A 21924-nucleotide genomic window follows, 5' to 3' on the forward strand; every position below is an offset into this window, starting at 1 on the left:
AGGCCTCGACCCTCCACAATGGACTGCAAGCAGCTAAGGAATGCTGACATGGGAGGTAGAGTCTTCCCTGGGGATGGGCACATCAATTGGTTATCCAATACCAAATAGCTCTGAAAATATACATATGGGTAAATTATACAGACTGAGCAGGCTGCACTCAGGAACACACACACACACACACACACACACACACACACACACACACACACACACACATCCTTGTAACAATAACTAATGAGAAAAGAGGCCTTGGCTTAGAGCAAGGAGGGGTATATAAAGGATTTTGAGAAAGGAAAAACAAGAGGGAATGATGTAATTATAATTTCACATTTACAAAAAACTAAGAAAAAAATTTAGATTCGTGGAATATAATCATTTAAATTTTTTCTGTCCCTAATAGCAGACTCTTAAGCCTCGCTTTATAAACACAGGTCAGCTGGGGGTATTGACCTCTATCCAAAAGGGTAATCACCCACAGATGTCAGTTGTAGAAAATCAGATTCTGAAATTTTTTAAACTGCTAACACTTCAAAACCTCTGAGGGAGGCAATCTCAAGAATGGTTTCTCAGGCTGCTAAGACCGCTTGGTGGTAAAGGTGCTTGCCTTCCAAGCCTGAGCTCTGTCCCTAGGATAAAAAGGTAGAGGTAGGAGACAGCATGGCGTTGGTGGCCTGGCTATCTCCTTTAATCCCAGCACTCGGGAGGCAGAGGCAGGCGGATCTCTGTGAGTTTGAGGCCAGCCTGGTCTACAGAGCGAGTGCCAGAATAGGCTCCAAAGCTACACAGAGAAACCCTGTCTCGAAAAACCAAAAAAAAAAAAAAAAAAAAAAAAAAGAAAGAAAGAAAGAAAGAAAGAAGAGAAACTGAGGCTACAAGCTGTCCTCTGACCTTAACACACCTATTATGACATTTCACAACCAAGGCACAGTATGCAGAACAACCAAGGCACAGTATGCAGAATAAATAAATAAATAAACCCAAAACAAGAATAGTTTTCTCTCCAGTGAAACTTTTTTTTTTTTAATGCAGAAAGTTCTTTACCACATAAAGAGTTTCAATAAGAATAACAAACACTGGGAGAAGTGAGAGAAACCCTGACTTTTGGGAGATAGGAAGAAATTTCCCTGTAAGCACAATTTCCCAGTCAGAATGTGACAAAAAGAAAAGCTGTATTCTCATTGTCCTCCCCCCCACCACGGCAGACTCACCTACACAAACCAAGATAGTAAGAGACATTCTCAATGCACTGTGCCCCCCATACTCACAACAGCCCCAGCACAGCCCTGCCAGCAGACTCGAGGAAAAGCGTCTCCCAGAGGTCTTCCAATTAGATTCCCTTGAAGCAAATGACACCCATGACCAAAACTGTCCGCAAAGGGAACAGCAAGTGGATTCTCCCTAGTTGTAAGACAGGAGGGTGCAATAAAAGTATGCCCACATTTGAGCTTATGATATATTCAGCAAGGGAAGAAAAGACGCACGCAGTCATGATCCTTGAAGTTCTGTTTTCCTGTTAAAAAGAAGAAAAAAAAAAGTGGGGTTGGGGTTGTAATTCACCCAGAATGGTTTCTGAGGAACTGCATACTGCCTGCAAGCAAGTTTTGGTTTTGCTTTCAGCACTGTTGCTTTGTCTGTAGGTCCTCTCAAGTCAAATCCCTGTCAGTCACCCGGGAGCTATTGCTCTTGTCAGCTGTCCTTCAGTTGTGTCCCTGGTCCATATGTGATGGGGATCCCCGCAGCAAGCTGGCTTCCAGACTGGCCATACCACACAAGCTCTGCCTCATTGAATACGGTGGAAGAGCCACTGACGATGACTCCCTACATCAACCTCAGGCTTCCACATTCATGAGCACAAGCACATGTGCATCCACATAAAAGTGTGCGCACACACATGCACACATGTGCGCACACACATGCACAGGCACACACTTAGAAACAGAAAAATACATAAACGAGAACACTTCCCAGCTTCTTCATAGCTTCCCACCAGCTAGCCACTTAGCAATTCTGGGCATCCGTTGCCATGTATAGCATCATCTCCTCTCTTCATGCAGCCCTTGTCCCTTGTGTATCTCCGTGTGTTTCCTGTTTTTATAAAGGCATCAGCCATTGGACTAGTGTCCACCCTGATCCATTATAATTTTATCTATAAATTCCCGACTTCCAAGTAAATTCTGAAGTTCTAGGTCTAGGGTATGACCAGTGGTGATGTTTGGGAGGACACTAACTCACTACACGTCTAGATGGTATGATGGGGGAACTAACTCACTATAGCATCTAGATGAGTGTCACAGGGACACTAACACACTATACTATCCAGAGGGGGGTGACTGGGGGCACTAACTTGCTACAGTGTCTACATGGGTATGACTGGGGGTAGTAACACACTATAGCACTTCTAACCTAGGAACACTTGGATCCATTCCACACAAGAAGGAATGGCCAAGATACAGACAGCAATGGTTTCTTAGGTGTATGGCTGGATTTGAACTCAGGCCTGTGTGGCCCCATCATTCTATGAAGCTCCTCAGGGCAAGATTCAAACCCAGTAATGAGAAGGAAAGCTGGAGTAAGTGCAGATATAGGGGCAGTTGCCTTCTTCTTGACCCAGGCTGGAGATGGGGTGGGGGTGGCTGACAGAGATTTAGGTCTGCAGACTCAGGTGGTCATGCATGGGTTTTTTTGCTCTCTGCTCTTGACCCCCCCCATGACCTCTGACCTCTGGTTTTCCTTTTGAAAATGCAGGATCCTTTCATACTTGTCTATGTGCTTTTTAAATGTTTAAAAAATTAATTTTAATCTCTCCCTTGAGTAAGGAGGGAAGATTACAAAAAGGAGTGGTTACCTCAACTACAAAACACAAAGTGGGGGACCATAATAAGGGGATCCTGTTTGGGAAGCTCACCCCTCCCTCTAAGGACTGCCGCCCACTTCCAGCTCCAAGATGCACTCACAGAGTGGTTCTGGGAATCTATGGAATCCTCAGCTCATCCACAGGAGTGATGAATGTGTAAACCACCTTCCCACCTCCCGAGCTCACTCCAGTGGCCACTCACCCCTCAGTCTCTTCTGGATGGGTCTGAAGCAGCCAGTGAGAGCCCAGGTGTCTTCACAGTGGAGCCAAAGTAACTCAAGCTGGCATCTCAGCATGCTGGCCTGCTTTGTCTAAAAAAATATCAAAGAGGGCAGACACTGAAGTCTCCACAGAGCATGGTGCGGAGCATGGAGTTGGTTTTACAGTTTGCAGTTGCTTTTTCCCGTTACATTATGTTTTCTGCCTGCTATGAACATGAATTACTCTTTTAAACACATAGAAGTAACTTTTAAAACAAAGGAATAATAGAGAGTACTGTTAGATTGCTGAACAAAACCAAGAAAACATTTTAAGACTTTAGCAAACATCTCAAGAACTTAGCAAACATCTCTTATGTTTTTAATTATTTAAAAAAGAACACACAACTGTGAAAGCTCTTAACTTAGAAACACCTGTAAGCTCTTTGCTTCATTCCCAAAGGTCTCTCACAGGTGGCGGCGGCGGAGCAGGAGGAGGAGCAGGAGGAGGAGGAGGAGGAGGAGCAGGAGGAGGAGGAGGAGAGGAGAGGGGAGAGAGAGAGAGAGAGAGAGAGAGAGAGAGAGAGAGAGAGAGATTGAGAGAGAGATTAGGATTAGACCCTTCCAACATTGTATGTATGCTTGGTAATGGAAAAATGACAAATATGGTCAGAAAACAAACCACTTTAATATGCACGATAATGTTCTCACCAGTATACAAAACCTAGCACAGTCTTCCATTCTGTACAGAGAGAAGCTGAAGAGAGATTATATTGTTTATCAGGCTAGTGCAGGACAAAGAGAGGATGTGTCACACCCATTTCGCCCTTCCTTCCCTAAGACATTTTATTCTAAATGAACTGTCATGAAAATGCTGTTCAATGTATGGAAATTGATGCCACCTAACAAACATGACAGTGTGAAATGTTTATGTCAGCTACCCAGAATGATGTCTGTCATACAGCAGGGGCTCAGTCAACGCAGCCACAGCCCCTGCTGATCTGAAATAACCTATTCCACCCTGCCCACTCCAATTAGTCTAAGGGAGGATGCACATAGCATGAGGATGAGAAAGAAAAATGGCTTTGGAGAAATAACCAAAGGGCAAGTGCTGGGGAAGCCATGACCTGTGAGGAGCCAGACCGACTCTAGAATTGTCTTCCCAACTTTCCCAAGCCATAACCAAGATTCACACTTGGTCTTTATCTGGAATGTGGCAGAAGGGAAAAAGGCTAACCTTTGGAGAATGGGTAGAAGGACAGTCATAAGCAGCTGGGGACAGGGAGAAGACGGGCATTCACACTTGGGAATCTGTATGAAAACTGGCCTCTTCTATTACAGCCCAGGAATTGGAGGCCAGTCAGTTTTTGGATACACACTGGCTTGGGATTCCACCAGATCTCTGCTGATGGAGGCCTGATCTTGAGGTGAGGGAGAGAGAGGCATAGATCGAAGAATCTCTGTCCAAGATAGCTGAGATGTTCATTTCATGCTCAGAGTCTATTTTGGCCTCATTCGCTGACAAGGGCTCCTAACGTCAAGGGAGGTGTATTGTAAGTGGTTGGGTTGTTGCCAGGCTCTAGTGAAGTGCCTTCCCGCTCCAATTTCACCATACCTGCACAGTGACCAGAGAATAACTAAGGTGATGGCTCCTGGCTAAAAGGCAAGTTACTGAACTCCTAACTGTCAAATTTAAGTCAGACTGCTTCCTCCAAAAAGGTGTCTCAGGAGTAGGGGTCAGAGGTCAAGTAGGAAGTAAGGGAGAAGAGATGGAACTTGTCTACTGGCCTTCAGGAATAATAAAAAAAAATAGAGGAGGGGACTCATGTGACAGAAGTTTCTAGGAGCCTAGAAAGGACTTGTGCCTTCCTCTTTCCCCTCATTCCTGAACAGACAGGAGAACACTAGACATACTGCCCTGAAGTATGACATTGTACTTACTACAAAGACTTGCTGCCTGAAGTTTCTGAAGCAGAGAGGTTCACCACCCTGCCCATGCTTGTAAAGGGAGATGGGTTTGTTCATAGGGATGAAGGAAATGGGAACACCTTTGCTCCCATGCCTGGACCAAAGGAGCTACAAAACCCCAATACCTGCTTCAACAATGCAGAAAGGAAGGACATCTGTGGCATAGGAAGACAGGGCTCTAAGGCCACTAACAGTGGATGGAATCAGGCTAAGATGGCCATGTCGCTCTTCTGCTCCAAGGTGGGAAAGCTAGAAGCTTAGCTTGCTTTGGGGGTAAGTGTGAGTTGAAAAGATATAGGATTGGGACTTTAAATGGGACTGACTCTGTCAGTTCCTCAAACATAGCACAGAGTTCCCATATGACCTAGTTAGTATTCTACTCATAGCAATGTATACATGACAAGAGAAGTGAAATCTATACCCACACACAGTCTACGCCAATATTCACTGCATCATTATTCGTCATTGACAAAGTGGAAACAACCTAAATGCCCAGATGGAGTGCTGAAGCAGAGTGCTCCATACAATGAAATGTAATTCCGTCCTCGGAATAAATGACACACGGACATTCGGTGATATGATACAGTATGAAATGGATGCAATATAATATACCTTTAAAGCATGCTATGACAAAGAAACTGGGCACTAATGACAAGGCCACGAATTATATAACTCCATAGCTATGAAGCATCCAGAGTAGACAAACTGACATAGAGACAGAGAACACTGAATGACTGCTTAATACAGGAAAGCATCAGTGGGAACTGCTAAGGGGTGCATGGTTTCATTTGGGGAATGAAAATGTTTGCAATTCAATAGCAGTATTGTAATACGAAAAATATTGGGGTTCAAACTGAAGATCAGGGAAGCAAAGCAGCCAAGCTATCAGAGAGCTCTTAACCTCTAACAGGACTGTGGTGTTCCTATTATCATCGTGGTTGGAGAAATGAATGCCTCATACTGTGAAGACCCTGTTCCTATCTGTTATACCTCTCTAGTGCTGGGATTAAAGGCGTGTGATCCCAGGTGCTGAGATCATCTTTGTGTGAGCTGTTTCTGTTTAGGACTGGATCAATCTTGTGTACATCTGGGTGGCCTTGGACTCAGAGATCCATCTACCTCTTAATCCTGAGTCCTAGGATTAAAGGTGTGTACCACCATCTCCTAGCTTCTGGCTGCTGGCATTAAAGATATGTTCCTGGTTTCTATGACTTGTGGCTGACTTTGCTTTCTGAATCCTCAGGCAAGCTTTAATAAATCATAAACAATATACTACCACACAGTATAGGTCACACTAGTCTGTGCATAACAGTAAAATCCATTTACATGGGTGAACTGTGTTGTATGTGAACCATATCCCGAGTGCTGATAAAAAAAAAAAAAAAGTGGGACTCAGCTGAGTTGTGACAAGAAGCCTGGTAATGATGAAGTCAGGTTGGGATATGATGAAGGCCTCTCCTTAACAGGTTACGAGAATTTGACCGACTGCTAGTGTCAACTTTAAAAATAAAACATTTCAATGAATTGTGTCACCTCAAATTGGTGGTTATAGAGTGAGAAGGACCAGGAAACAACCCCTGTGCGCACCATTTTCCTTAGTGTCTCTCATAATGAGAAAGTCTCTCTCTCTCTCTCTCTCTCTCTCTCTCTCTCTCTCTCTCTCTCCCTCCCTCCCTCCTTCCCTCTCTCTCTCTCTCCATCTTTCTCCTGCCCCCTCTCTCTCTCCATCTCCCTCTCTCCATCCCTCCTTCCTCCCCTCCCCTTCACCTGACTATTTGGGAGACTGAAGCTCTAACAGCTGGTCCTCATCCTAATCCAACGACAGTACTGGTTGTGTTTGCAGGCTCAGTGTTGTGTGGATGCCAATGTGTACTTAGTTTTTATTCAAGTCCATCAGAGAGAGAGAGACAGAAGAGCCCCCAACCTCCTGCACCACACCTAGCCAGGCCTGAGCTTGTTTGTAGGAAGAGAAAGGCTTGAGGACTAGAAACAATCTGGGGACTGAAGGACCCTCAGAGTCAGCCAATATCCCCAGAGCTATGACATGTTCCGGGGGTCAAACTGAGATGGGAATGTGGTTCCTGCTACCTGGGCTCATATCCCTTAGTCTTTAGACCTGGAAGTGGATAAAGGGTTGGGGGTCAAGCAGAGGAGATGTTTAGATGTTATGCTCAGGTGAATGGAATCAGCTTTCTCACAGTGACTCTCAGGTTTCAGTTCAGCTTAAAAAAAAAAAAAAGAAAAAGAAGTGAAACGAACCTCTTTAAATGAAGTCAAAGGTAGTGAAAGGGACAGCTGACTCATACCTAAGTGTCAAGCCGGTGGTGGCTCCTTACGTGGTTCAAGTCAGTGGCTCACCAGAATCCCCTTGGGGAACTTGGAATGCGCAGAGGTGCCCGGGTATCACCCAGACATCCCGCCACACACTCGGGAGTCTGCATTTCTGGAAAGTTCTCACGTGTTTCTGGAGCAACTGATTTGGTGTATCGGATTCAGAGAACTCATGGGATTGATGTCCACTGATGGCAATCATTGAGTCAGAGGAAGGAACGGAAAATGAATCTACAAGATTTCAAGACGCAGCTTAAGTCTGCCTTCGCTCTACAACAAGCACAGGTGGCAATCTGTTAACTCAGCAATGGAGGAGCGGGGATGATGCTTCAGTGGAAATTGCTCTCTCCTGGTGTAGGAGGCAGAGTTCATGGCAGGCCCGTTTTTCAAAGCTACGCAACTGTAGAGGACGTGGCACTGTGGAAACCAGAGTAGATAGCTCCCAACAAAAGCCAGTCAGTCTCCTGGCTGCTCGGCCAGACTGCTCAGAGCCCTGGCCCACGACATAGGACTTTGTGGGTTATAGCTTATAATGTATACAGAATTTCTTCACTTGAGTGTCTAGTATAACGTAGGACCTACTGGTCCCTCTGGTTGAAGTGACGTGTTAAAAATCAGCAGCTTCTTGATGTCGGAACTCTGAGCCAGGTATTTGGAGAACAGAAAATTTAAAAAAACAACAAGCTCATTCACAAACTTCACTTTATCTGCCCTTCCACAGTTCAAGGCTCCTTGGGGTAACTTCCAATTATTTGCTCAACAGAGGACGCTCTTTCACTCAGTGTTCTTTTCCAAAGACCGGGGCTACAGAGGTTCAGGTGGGTCTGTGTTAGCCTCGAGGCGTGTGCCCAAGTGAACAGACTCATCTCTGGGTGGTGAGGGACACAGAATGCTTATCTCCCAGTGGACTCTTGAGAGTCCTCAACCTGGAGATCCTGGGGTCCGAGTCTCTCAGTGTAAAGTCACCTCAGCTTAGATCCCAGAACCCTGGCTAGGGGCAGTGAGGGAGTGGGAGAAGGGACAGACACACACACACAGAGAAGCTGGGATCGATCGGTTGGGGTTCTCTAACCTACATGGCCACTAGTGGGAACCTCAGCATGCTCCTGCGGTACAGCACAGGGGGAGGGGCTGGCTAGTCTGGGAGGAGATCCCTGTGAGCCTGCAGTCTGAGGATGTAAACATGAGGAGGAAGCCGCAGTCAGTTGCTAGTCCTTGTATACACTGATCAATTGTCTATAAACACCCATACTAGGAGTCCCGTGGAAAGCCTTGCCCATTTCCCGTGGGCCATTTGGTTTTGGAGTCCTTGACTGGCTGTGCCCATGTTAAAACACACATTCACTCAGGACTTCACAGGGCTTCCTCTGCTCCCTACATCTTGGCCTGAAACTTGGTGACAGTAGGGGCTGTATAATGACCTAGAATAAGGTAACCATAGCAACTAATCAATTCTAAATGGAGTGCCTAAGAAGATGCCCTCAGCTAATAAAAGAGGAAACAAAACTGGGAGAAGCTGAGGAAACAGGGGGTTAGCTGGACCCTAAGAGCCCCCAGGAACAGCAGTGTGAACCCACAGCCTCCATTTCTGCCTTCTCCCCACCCCACGCCCCTAGCTCCTGCCCAGTGCTCTGTCCCTTCCATGCCCCATGAAGCAGAGCAGGTGAACTGATGCTGCAAGCCAAAGACACGGAGTTGTGTCTGTCGATTTGGTAGCAGGCCTCTGACCAGATGGGTCTCTATTTCATCCTTCATCAGCCAGAGAAATGACTTCTCTAAGTGCCCATTCCATCATCAGTCAAATGAGGATCATAAAAGACTTGCTTCCTGGGGCTGTTGTACAGATAACATGAGCTGGTCCTGGAAGGTCCCCAGGACAGGTTTGGGGGGCAACATGAAGTACTATATAAATGTTAGTCTTAGGGGGTAACCAACCCAGATCCCATCTCTCAAATATGCCCGATTTAGTTCATTTGCTTAACTCAAATTTTAAAATTTAAAGTTTAGTTTTTTTTCTGGGCACAAAATGACACAATGTATCAATGTAAAAATATTTTAAGCCGCAAAAAAGTAAATTATAAAGAAGATAGTAAATATTCCCTAAGGAGTAAACCTCTACATAATTGTTCTCTGATTTTTTGTTTTGTTTTTTGAGGAGCATAGTTCACGGTGCCTCTCTGGACACAACCACAGAAATGTACTTCTAAATAAGTACCATTGTGTTATAACTCACGTTAATGAACTAATAACAAACATATTATGGACATCTTTTCCTTTGAGACTGACAGGGCTTTCTTTGTCTGGGAACACCATATTTATTTAAGCCACTTCAAGTCAGGCTTGCCTTTGACATGGTGCCCGAGAAAACAATTGCATTTCAAAACACTGCATAACCGGCTCTGAACCCTTGTCTACTTTATCTGGACAGACACCTGTGGGAAATGGACTAGACAGGTGGTGAGATGCCACTGATAAAGCTGTGGTTGTTGCAGCATCTCAGGGTGCAACTGTGGGAAAGCATCTAGGCTGGCAAACAGTTTGTGGATGGGTGAATGTTTAGAGACTGTTCCTGCCCAAGGGTTTTAAAAGTGTCCTTAATAGGGTGGACTTCTTCTTTTATTTTTGTTTTTAGGCCAAGAGGGGAGAACCAACTTATCTTGTTGGGCCTCCAGTGCCCTACATTTTTTTTCTTCTGAGTTTCTGCCTTTCCTAGGAAGACAGGTTAGGGGATTTTAATTGGCTGGAAAATGTCATATAACTTTTGAGAAACCTTTGAAGGTTCAGTGTCTGCAGTATTTTATTCCAAACAAGTTTGGGATGAATTTCTCCATCACCCCAATCCCTCCTTATTCCCTGGGGGAGAACTCTGGGCATCTTTAGCAAATGAGGCCAGGATATTAGGTTACAAACAGGATGGTGACTGCAAGCTGCATTGGCTTCTATGGACTGAAGAGCAGAAATAGATAATATCAACAAGGGGAAACATGGCTGTGAGATGACGTATCAAGGCCTGCTCAGCTTGACCTGGCTCTTTTTGCAAGTGGAGGAAGGAGATTAAATGCCTGGACCTTCAAACCAAAGGTCAAAAGTCTCCCCTCTTCCTCCCAGAAACCAAAGGCCAGCTTGTACCTGCCCACTTCATCCTGGCTTCCACCTTTTTTTCCATCCACCACCACAGAGGACTAGGCAGGCACATCCTATCCCCAGTGGCCACTTGCAGCCCTTGCTAAGGAGAAAAGCAGAAACATAGGCTGAGCTTTGCCGAGCTGTAAACATTGCCAGACAGTCCCAACTGCTTTGCACATATCCACCATTTCACAACCCAAAGAGAGAGACACCGTCATCAGTCCCACTGTATAAGTAGAGAAACTGATGCCCAGTCAACAGACTGTTGATGGTTGCAGAAGGAATGAGACAGCATCATCTGGTTCTGGGTATTTTTCACTCATCATTGCTTCTCTTCATTGTTAGGACAGGGCTGGCTGGTCATAAAGAGACCTGTGATGCTCTCTTCAACCAGCCCTCCTAGGAAAACAGAACAGCAACTCCAGAAGAGCTAATCTTGAGCTCAAAGTAAAACCTCAAGAGTGATGAAAAACTTCCCAGCATAGTAGTGGATGGTAATCCCAGCCAACAGCAGGCCAAGGTCTATCTACAGAAACAAAAAAAAACAAACAAACAAGAATAAACAGCAACAAAAGCATCCACCATCCTCAAAAGAGGCTCAAACAGGGGCCTTGAGTGGAGCCCACCAAGCCTGGGAGAGGAATGGGGGAAATGTGAGTGGCGAGTGGATTTGTGGTGCTATCTGACATTCCAGTGCTTTGTCTCAGAAATGGGATTCTAGGAAGGACATCTTTGCTTTCTCTCTTGCCTGGGTCCTTTCCTTTTTGCTTCCCGTTTCTGCTGCCTCCTCTTCACAGGTGAGCTCCTTCACAGCCAACAGACACAGACACACTAATTTCTCCTGAGGCACATGTTCTCTGTATCACGTATACACAGTTTGTCTGCACAAATTTAATTTTCTAGGAGTGTGATAAAGTAACCTGATTTTACTATGCATTTTAAAACACACGTCCAAGTTCATATTATGACCCCAGTACTCAGGAAAACACCTGGGCCAAAGGAGGTAGGTTAGAGTCAGGGGCCTTTAAGCTGCCCCTTGGTATGATGTGGTGAGAATGAAGAGAAGCTATGGCCTCTCTTATGTTATGCTGGCTTGTGTTTGTAATCTCAGTACTTGGGAGACCGAGACAGGAAGACTGTTGATAATTCAAGCCCAGCCTGCAATATATAGGGAGTTCTAGGCCAGCCTCAGCTAGCATGTAAGATCTTGTCTTAAAAACAGAAGCAAACTCGGGAGGCAGAGGCAGGCAGATCTCAGTGAGTTTGAGGCCAGCCTGGTCTCCAGAGCGAGTGCCAGGATAGGCTCCAAAGCTACACAGAGAAACCCTGTCTTTGAAAAACAAAACAAAACAAAAAAACAGAAGCAATACGTCATTTCACACGAGTTTACCTGTATAAGACCTACACCTGTCAAAAGTCACTCTTGGTGGATGAGCTACTGGCAATTGTTGGCTGCTAACATGGCTGTTGGTAGAGTGTTCACACCCAAATGGATGATGACCTCACACCAGGTCTATATGGGCAGCACTAAATGGATTCAGGATTAATAATAACACCAACAACATTGGAGAGGAGTCACAGTGGGACATTTAGGGGAGTTGGAGAGGTGTAGTGGTGGATAGATATGATCAAAATATGTGTATAAATGTATAAAACTCTTATTTTAAAGAAACAGAATGAAGAGGCAGAAAGGTGAGCAAAGGATGAAGTCAGAAAACCATCATGCAATGGACAGGGAGAAGACTGACATCATTTGAGGGGTGCCTACTCTAGAAAGGGGGCATAGTACCCTTTGCTTATGGATACAAAGGATTCATTCTCTGACCGTGCCCACACTGGTAGCCAACAGCCCCTTTCTCTCAGTAAGAGAGTTTTATTTGGCAAGACATGGTATTTTAACAACAACAACAACAACAAGATGTTTGCTATCTCTTTTTGTGTGTGTGTTTGGGGAGGTGGGGTTGGAGACAGGGTTTCTTTGTGTCTTTGTGTAACAGCCCTGGCTGTCCTGGAACTCACTGTGTAGACCAGGCTGGCCCCAAACTCAGAGATTCACCTGCCTCTGACTCCCAAGTGCTGGAGTTAAAGGCGTGCGCCAACACTACCTCTTTCTGGGTGTGTGTGTGCATGTTGCACACACATGTGCATGTAATTCCCATTTCCAGTAACCTGAAGTTCAAACCAGAGCATTCTCAGAATTGTCTTGACTTTTGGGGAAGTAGCTTCCTGAATCTTACCTATCCACGCTCACCCCATGTTGGTGATGTCATAGTCAAACTTGAATTTTCCCAACCCTCTCCGCAGAATTTCCCAGTGTCTCCCTTTCACGAAATCTAGGTAAGTATCAAATAACTGTTTTTCTTCGCTCCATGATCTACTTTCATCCATAATTTGCGGCAATTTAGACTTTATAGAACCATTTTCTTTACAGCTCCCCTTATCTTTACAGCTTAAATCTTTGGATCCACCCACCCAGAAACATGACCATGTCTTTCCAGGCTGTATCGTGAAATTTTTACTTTTGGAACAAATAAAGAATCCATGTTCTAGGATTCAGAAAGGACATAAACAATTACAAGGGTCCATCTCATCTAAATAGGAACACAGACCAGAAGTAGGGCTAGAGGGGAGAAATACCCAGTCTGAAGCAAGTCTCTCTGGGGACACACCAGAAGGATGAACTCAGTGTCAGGATCCATGGGCTCCCCAAGGTTCCCTCCCTACTGCCAGCTTTCCCCAAGCTATGACTCCCAACACCAGCTATTGCCTGCTTCCATGGCCACCTGAAATGTTGCTTCTGTAGCAGAACCAAGCTCATAGTCCTATTGATAATGCACCTACATAAAAGCCATTAAACGTTTCCCCTTGCATTAAGAGCAGAACCGAACCGTATTGTGTGTCTTGGGGACCTGCATGGTGAGCTTTAGACTCCCACCTTGCGTCCTCACTTTCCCCTGAACTTGATACACTCAAGTCCACTTTGTTACTGCTTTGGTGAATACTGTACTTCTGGGGCTTCATTAGGTTATGAATAGGGAGTCCAAACAAATTTACAAGAAGTCCCTGGCCTGCCCATTCTATTTAAAGTTGCCTCCCAACTCAGCTACCCAGCTCTGGTTAGTATTTTGTACTGAAGTGGCGGCTCTTTTTTTCTGTGATTTATCTGCACATTCATGTCTCACCTAGAATGTGAGTCCCCAGAGAGCAGGAGCCTTGTTCTTTGATCCCCCGGATTTCCCTTCTTCATTCCCAGTATGTATTGGAAACCTGACATCTAGTAAATGTCCCATGTTACTTGGCTGAAAGAATGAATCTTTTTGTTTTTTATTTTTTTCAGCTCCAAGTTTACTGTTGCTTAAGGAAGAAAGTCACAAAACAAAGATGGCAGCTGGGTTTCATTTAAAAGCAATCAATTAAAACAGCTGGACCACATAGCTGGTTCCCGGTAACAGGGCTGGAAGTACACCTAAGAGTTCAACTCTAAATGTAGTGATTTCATGGACTTGGTTATCTTATGCCCTTTCCTTCACCAGGGCTGTGAAAGTGGAGCATGAAGAGACCAAGAGGATTGCTGCTGTACTCCTATCCAGGGACCATGCCACCTTGGGTAAGTGATAGAGGCTTCGGCACCCTGCCTTGGGAGATTGTGACTGTAGAGCCCTAAATGAAGGTGTCAGCACTGACTCTAGGGTTCTGATGATTCTACTCCAGAAAGGTGCATGAAGAGGTCTCCAAGCTCTGTCACGTCAACATCATCCGTGTTGGTGACCTGCTGGGTTTCTCGGTTCTCGATAAAATCCCAAAGCCACACTGAATTAAAGAACCTCACAGTGCCTTCAGAACTCAGCTGCTCCCGAGGTTTCTCTGGCTCTGCCAGCCATCCATCCAGGTAAGCACGGCACTTGCTTCCAAAGGGACAGGTCCCTTTTCCTTGCTCAAAGTATTTACATGCCTTTTCCCCATCCCCTGTTTGAAAGCTTCAATCAATTCATTCTTTTGATTCTGATCTTCTACCCAGTACACACTTGGAATGACAAACTCTGATATCACAGGACACTCTGGACAAGACTTTATGATCGGGTTTTCAAACTGCTTGGCGCATCTCCATTGGCGGATGCGGGACAGACCGTAGGTGTGGCTGCAGCTGGAGAGAATGCCAAACCTCTCAGGTGCAGATGCCTGCTCCAAGATCACCTCCATACAGATGCTGCACACTTTGTCCTGGCTTGCTTGGAAGGCAAAAGCCTTTTCCATCTCATGTTCAAATGTCGACATACACATCTTCTCATGAGCTTTCCTTTGTTCTGGGTCAAAGGGGTGCAGGACTTGAAGCCTGCAGATCTCACACATGTCCCCATGCAGGTAGACACAGGCATCTCCAAACCGGCACTCCCCAGCAGCAGCGTAGGGGCACAATTGCTGCTCGTTGCTGCTATAGTAGCTGCTGGCCTCCAAGTCGTCCAGGCCAGCCCTGATAGCATCTAGATAGGAATGGGGCTTCATTTCCGGGCTGGTCTGAGGATCACTGCAGCTACCGGATTATTCACTGTGCTCGGGACACTCTTTTCTTCAGCCAGGCCAGTGAGATTTCGGTCTCTCAGCACCAGCGTCTTCTTCTCTCGCTTCCCCGGTTCATGCAAATGTGTCCTCACAACAGATGTGGCAATGACAGCAGAAGGGTGAGGGCTGGGCAAGCCTGAGGATGGCAAAGAGTAGCAAAGGATGCTGCAGCTGGGGGCTTTGTATGATCATAACTGCAGCGTGCACCCTATATAGGCACAGTAGCCCTTCTGGTAGTATTTGCAGATGGTGGATGGCTTGCTTTTTGCCAGGTCATGTGAGAACAGGCACTGGCTGCCTTCTTGACACACGCCATGCATAAAATACCTGCAGGTGACCTGCTTGGTGCTCATGGGCTATGGGCTTGAGTGGCTCTGAAATCTTATAGCTGCCAGCGCCAAGACCCAGCCCGGCCCCGCCGCGCCCGGCGCAGGCAGTCGCATCACTCTCGAGCGCACCACCCCTGAGCCTGCATCACCTGTCTTCTTCTGGTCTTTCTAAGCCAATCCTAACAAATTTCCAAGATTTGGGGTCAAAGTAAAGCAATATATTACTTGAAGGAAACACCAGTTTTTGGTTTTAAGACCCCAAAAGAAAAATTTTTCCTAGTAAATCCTAAAAATAATAAAATTTTTAAAAAATGAAGGATTCTTCATTAGTAGTCCTAGACTATAGGGAATAAAATAGCGTCAAAAAACGTTTTGAGGCTAGAGAGATGACTTAGTAGTCAAGAGCACTGACTTCTCTTCCAAGGGACTCAGGTTCAATTTCCAGCGCCCACAATGTTGCTCACAACCTAATGTAACTCCAGTCCTAGGGGATCCAATAGGCACTGCACACATAAATACATTCTGGAAATACTCATTACATAATAAAATTTCAAAAAATGTCTAGAAACTGTTCTTAAACAACTCAAAAGAAAAGATTCAGTAAAGCCTACATTCTATAAGTATCACAACTTACTGTAGGCTTTACATAGGACCTGAGCAATAGTTAGTTCCCATACCCCACCTTGCCCTCGCTTTACATGTATACACCACCTTCTCCTGGGCAAATAGATAGTTTTTCCATTATTGTCAGGCTCCACCAGGTGTGGCTAAAATTCCTTTGCAAGGAGATGTAAACATCTACTCCTCTTTTTACATCTAAGTCCCAGCAAGAGAGGTGCAATGGCCCTAATTCACTCTTACAGAACAATGAGTGAGCAGTTAAGGGCCTGAAAGTTGACTGCCCTAAAACAACCATGCTAGAACTTCCGAATTCAGTGTGGATGACTACCCCAGGACCAGAATATGGAGTTGTCTCCCCTCCCCCCTAAACCAGCCTCTGTCCTTTCCTGAGGCCATGGGCAATTAGGGTAGAATTGTAAACAGCTGGGTGGGAGGTGTGGCTCCAGACTGCCATGACCCTCCCTCCCCGCCTCCTCCTGTGGGAAATGCTAATAGCCAACAAACCCAGCTACAGCAATCTTATGCAAGCGGGCACAGCTGGACACATGAAGATGATGGTAGTTTGGCTCAGAGGATAGTCCTGTACACTTTGTGTGACTGTCAAGCAATGCAATGTGAGGAAATTCTGTGTGCCCTTGTAAAACTCTGCTGAGATTTTCTATGCTTTTAGTCCAAATAGTTACATGGGGCACTCCAGGGAAAACTCAAAACCCTGAGTTAAAGGGACTTGAGTCACTGTTCACCTGTGTCCTTGAATGACTACACTGCTTGCCTAGGTGGGTGTATTGACTCTGTTTGCTGATATGAATTTTATTTCATGTCTAAGACTGAACATATATATTCTTTTACCAATTTATATTTACTCAAAACAATGGTTTTACTTGTGTTACCTCATGAAATTGCCCTAGTAAGTATCTTCTAACCCGATGCTATCGCTGGCTCCAATGCGTATATGAGGAGATCAAGACACAGGCTTAAATAACATATCCAAGTTCAGATGGATAAGCAGAAGCATAGCTATAATCCAAACCAGATCTAACTCTGGCTCATGATCATCCTGCTATTATGTTTGAGAGTTTTGTTACATCCTTCGATGATATAGATTTTTAATGAGCTAAATAAATAAATAGATCAAACTTTAGTCTTTCTAACAGGTTTGAGACCTTGGGAAATACTTTGACATTTGGCATGGAAGGTTTATGGACTCTAATGCATTGTTCCTCAAGAAGCAGTTGGTGTCTGTAGGCCTATCTATAATCTGAATTGCATTGCTACCTGTGACTGACTTTCTTCATTTGATGTCAGTTGCTAGAGTGAGAGGGTTCAGAGATAAGATTTCATGAGTGGGGTGGCCACCTCAGGGTAAGGGTGTAGAACCCAGAGTAGTGATTTTCATGATTAGCATGGGGAGGAAACAAGCCTTTTGTCTCAGTAGTTCCATAGCCTAGAAATGTTAAGAAACAGCCCTAGAGAAAAGTCTCATATATGAATCAGTTGACAGATTTAACAGATAATCTTACAAACAATAACCTGTCCTATGAACCACAACAACCATCATGGTAGAAAAACCCTAAGGATGCAGTAGTGGCTTGTTACGATAAATCTTTCTGCCAAAAGCCGCTGAGCCCCACTGCCACGTGTGAGCTCTCCGCCAGCCACCTGCTCGAGTTAGGGCCCAAATTAATGCACAGAGAGACTTGTATTAGGTACAATGCTGCTTGGCCAATGACTAGGATTCTCATCTGTTAGCTCAGTCTTAATTATCATAAATCTATATATTTTATAAGACTTATTTTATCAGACGCCTTATTGGCGTCCCTCCTTGCCGGTGGATCACATTGCTCCGCTGGAGGAAGAGTGGAGGGGAAAAGGGACGCTTCCTGTTTCTCCTTCTTTAGATATGAGTCTCCTTGCTATGCCACTTCCTGCCTGGATCCCCACTTCTCTACTACATTTCCCAGAATCCTCTTTGACTCCTAGTCCCGTCTAACTTGCTGTCTCATTGGCCAAACAGTATTTTATTCAATAATCAATAAGATAAACATACAAAGAAGTACATTCCCCATCAGTGGCTCATATACTTTGGTGGTAACCAACAACTCTCTAATTAGACTTAAGACCTACTCAACAAGAGGGAAATTCTATCTAGTCCCCAAAGGCTCATGTGTTGAAAGCTTTGTCTATATGTGCTGGTCTATTAATTAAAACACAGAGAGTAGAGGCCCATTTGGAGGAAGCGTGTAACTGGAACTATTCCTTCAAAGGGTATATTTTATCTTTCCTTTTTTTCTTTCCCTCCTGGCCAGCACAAAGCCAGCAGCTTTCCTGAATCAGGCCTTTGGCTACAATGTTCTTTCTCACCAGAAACAATGAGCCAAGTACTCATAGACCAAAATCTCTGACGCTGTAAAGCAAAGTAAATATTTCCTCTTTTTTTTTTGGATAGGGTTTCTCTGTGTAACCCTGGCTGTCCTGGAAATTACGGTGTAGACCAGGTTGGCTTCAAGCTCACAAAGATGTGCCTGTCTCTGCCTCTCCAGTGCTAGGATTAAAGGCGTGCTCCACTGCTGTCCTCCATTATGTTGACTTTTCTCTCTCAGATATTCTGTTACAGTGACCCAAAGCTGGCTGACACAATATACATGTCTGCTTTGCACTACCAGGGGAGAGTTGAGCAATCATGACAGAGACCATATGACCCTAAAGACTGAATATTTCCTGCCCAGCCCTCAACAGAAAATGTCTGCCACTCATGTTATAAGAAAGGACAAGCTGGGTGGTAGTAATTTGCATCCCAGTACTTGGGAAAGAGGCAGGTGATCTCTGAGTTCAAGTCTGACCTGGTCTACAAAGTGAGTTCCAGGACAGCCAAGGCTACACAGGGAAATCCTGTCTCTAAAAACTAGAAAAACCAAGAAGTAAAAAGGAAATAAAAATGAAACAAAGAAAGAAAGAAAGAAAGAAAGGAAGGAAGGAAGAAAGGAAGAAAGGAAGGAAGGAAGGAAGAAAGGAAAAAGAACACACTGGAGTCTGAAGGTGAGGGTCTTGAATAGAGGGACTACAGTATTCAGGCTTTGTCTTTCAGTCAACAAAACCACCTAGGTTCCCTGACCAAGAAGGTGCTGTGATGACAGAAGTGTGTCTAAGGATGCTGCTGATCTTCCCCTTTTTTTTTTTTTTTTTTTGGTTTTTCGAGACAGGGTTTCTCTGTGTAGCTTTGGAGCCTATCCTGGCACTCCCTCTGGAGACCAGGCTGGCCTCGAACTCAGAGACATCACCTGCCTCTGCCTCCCGAGTGCTGGGATTAAAGGCGTGCACCACCAACGCCCAGCTGCTGACCTTCCTTTAAGTACTGAAAAAAAAAAAAATGGAACTAAAACCAGGAAGCAGAAATTAGTCAGCAGCTGGCTACTATTAGTTTATACAAGGCTGTTAGGGTCTGTAGACCATTGGTATATATGAATTCAGATAGCCTTCTCCATGCATGTCAGTGGAAGATGGTCTGATTATGGTAACAGGGTAAATCCTTACTAATGCCTATTATCCCATCAAAGCTGATTGATTCAGGCCACCAGGCTCTCTCAGCATCTCAGTCCCTACCTGTTATGAGGTCCTCCTAACTGGCATGCCCCACCCCTACCCTAAACTTCTCCAACCCAGATACTGTGCTGAGCTACTTTTCCCCATATAACCCCACCATTTTGGCTATGCAGGTCCTTTTTGGTCTCTTGGCTTCTGGCACTCCCCTCTACTAATATGTCCGGGTTCAGTTTGCTGGTCATGTTTACTCTGGACTCTCCCAAATGTCTGCCTCTGCCTGTATTCTCCCTTCTATCTATAATAAAAATCTGAACCCCTTAGGAGCTGTCATGTTCACCTTTTATTTTTTTTCCTCATTCATCTGGTGATCTACCCATACCACAGGAAAGTCAAATCAGCAGCTTGGTTCAGAGTGACAGATTTCCTTGGAAGGGAGCTAGCTCATTTACACCACTCCCATGGTTTCAGAAATGAAGGAAGAATGGACATCACCTACAGTGTGCTCTCAGCAAGTTACAGCCCAGTAAGCCAGTATGAGGCCAAGAGAATGAGGAGTTCACTTTGGGCCCTTCTACATGACTCTAATAAATACTAATATGATCTCCTACAATACTGAGGCTGCGCATGACTTCTAGGGAGGTACAGTTATAAACACATTTATAGGTGTTTAAATTATAATTGAAACAACATATTGCTTTATACTGATTGTTTCATTGAAATAAAAATCACCTCTTTCCAGATCTCAAATACCTAGCTAGCAATTTTAGGGAAGGAGCAGAAAATGATTTTCTAAAACCCAAAGCCACCAAGATTTTCACTGAAAGTCACATATGAAGTGTAGTATCTTAAAACAAAACAAAACATGGTGCAATCTGATTTCTGTTGCTTTTGAAATGGACAAAGAGGAGCAATATAAAACAGATAAAACAAGTGATAAATGGATAATTTGTTCTTATGGAGAGACAAACACAGAGAAGGATAGAGGCTGAATAAAAAGTGGGAGGGGATGTGCTGTCAGAAATTTCAGTAGAGAAAGACAGGGGTCATCCTTTGCTTCATACAAGACCCACAGGCTGTATCCTTTGGTGGGTGTCATGGCGTATCTATGGTATCTATGACTCCAGTTGAAAATATCATAGCCTTAAATGTTACCCTACTCCCAGAGAGGGAAAGTTAAAGCTCGCAAGTAGTGCTTTAATAGAAGTTTCTAGACACAAAAATAAATGAGCTGATCAATGTAATAGACAAAAAGGTCTATGAACAAATAAATGATATAGGCATAGTCATCTGTCTTTTGACACTAAAGTAAAATGGGGAAGTGATATTTTCAACATAGTAAGTGGTACAAAGACAATTAGATCTACATAGAAAAATGTGTTTTGATCTCTGTCTCACATTTATATGCACACACATACACCCAAAGTTCTGGAAGGATTTTATCTAAATGTGAAACAAAACAAGAACAATTTTAGAAAAAGGGAGAAATAATTCTTCATTAATTTTGAGTAAACAAAATCTGCTTACAGTAGTATGCAAAAAATAGTCCTAGCATAAGGAAAAGACTGACAAGCTGAAATATTTGCAATGAGTTTCTGTTGATCAAGTAATTCCATCAAGAGAGATAACAGACAACCCATCAGCAGATGTAGGGAAAGACAAACTCAGTTCATCTATCTGTCAAGGAATTGTCTGTAGGACCTCCAATGGATCACTACAACATCAAGAGGACAGTCTATCTTTTTGTGTCTTTTCCTCTTTTATTTATTTTTAGTTATATGTATGTATGTATGTCTGAGGGCATATGTACACAGGAATGCAGGTGCCAGCAGAGGCCAGAAGCAGTGGATCTCTCCAAAGCTGGAGTTACAGGCAGTTGTGGGTTGGCAGACACAGATGCTACAAACCAAACTTAGGTCCTCCATGTGAGCAGTACATCTCCCCCTACTCTTACACATTTTTATTTGTGGGGCTACATCCCAAGACTCCCATGGATGACCAAAACAGTAGGCAGTACTGAACCTTACATACATTATGTTTTCTACATACACCCACATAGATACATGTCATACACATGCATATATGTAATATACATGGCAAATGTTAATTTATAAATTACATACAGAAATATTAAAACTGTGAGAATAGAATATAGGAATAGTTTCTCTTTCTGAAAATGTCTTATTGTAATGTAGATCTTAGCAGCCTTGGGATATGATCTTTTTTCCTTATTGAGTCAAGAATTTTTATACTTTAACTTAAAGGGAAGCATGTTATGACTTCTTGTTGTTATATGCCAATTTCCATCAACACTACTAATAATGGCTTTAGGGCCATTATTAAGTGAAATAAGGGACACTTGGACACAAGCATTGCAATCTGTGACAATTGATCTGATGAA

General features: G+C 44.2%; 1 protein-coding gene and 1 pseudogene across 1 annotated transcript in view; both read right to left on the minus strand.

Annotated features, from left to right (window-relative positions):
* The window catches only part of Pdcd1lg2 (programmed cell death 1 ligand 2), a 60247-nt gene extending 47383 nt beyond the window's left edge, over positions 1-12864 (minus strand). Inside the window, exon 1 of the mRNA XM_035441568.1 lies at positions 12728-12864. Within this exon, the coding sequence (XP_035297459.1) occupies positions 12728-12864 (137 nt within the window). The remainder of the gene's footprint in view (positions 1-12727) is intronic.
* Positions 12865-14126: 1262 nt separating this feature from the next.
* On the minus strand, positions 14127-15389 carry LOC100758890 (annotated as a pseudogene).
* Between the last annotated feature and the right edge of the window lie 6535 nt (positions 15390-21924).

The sequence above is a fragment of the Cricetulus griseus genome, chromosome 3 (assembly GCF_003668045.3).
Source record: "Cricetulus griseus strain 17A/GY chromosome 3, alternate assembly CriGri-PICRH-1.0, whole genome shotgun sequence".
In the NCBI taxonomy this organism is placed as follows: domain Eukaryota; kingdom Metazoa; phylum Chordata; class Mammalia; order Rodentia; family Cricetidae; genus Cricetulus; species Cricetulus griseus.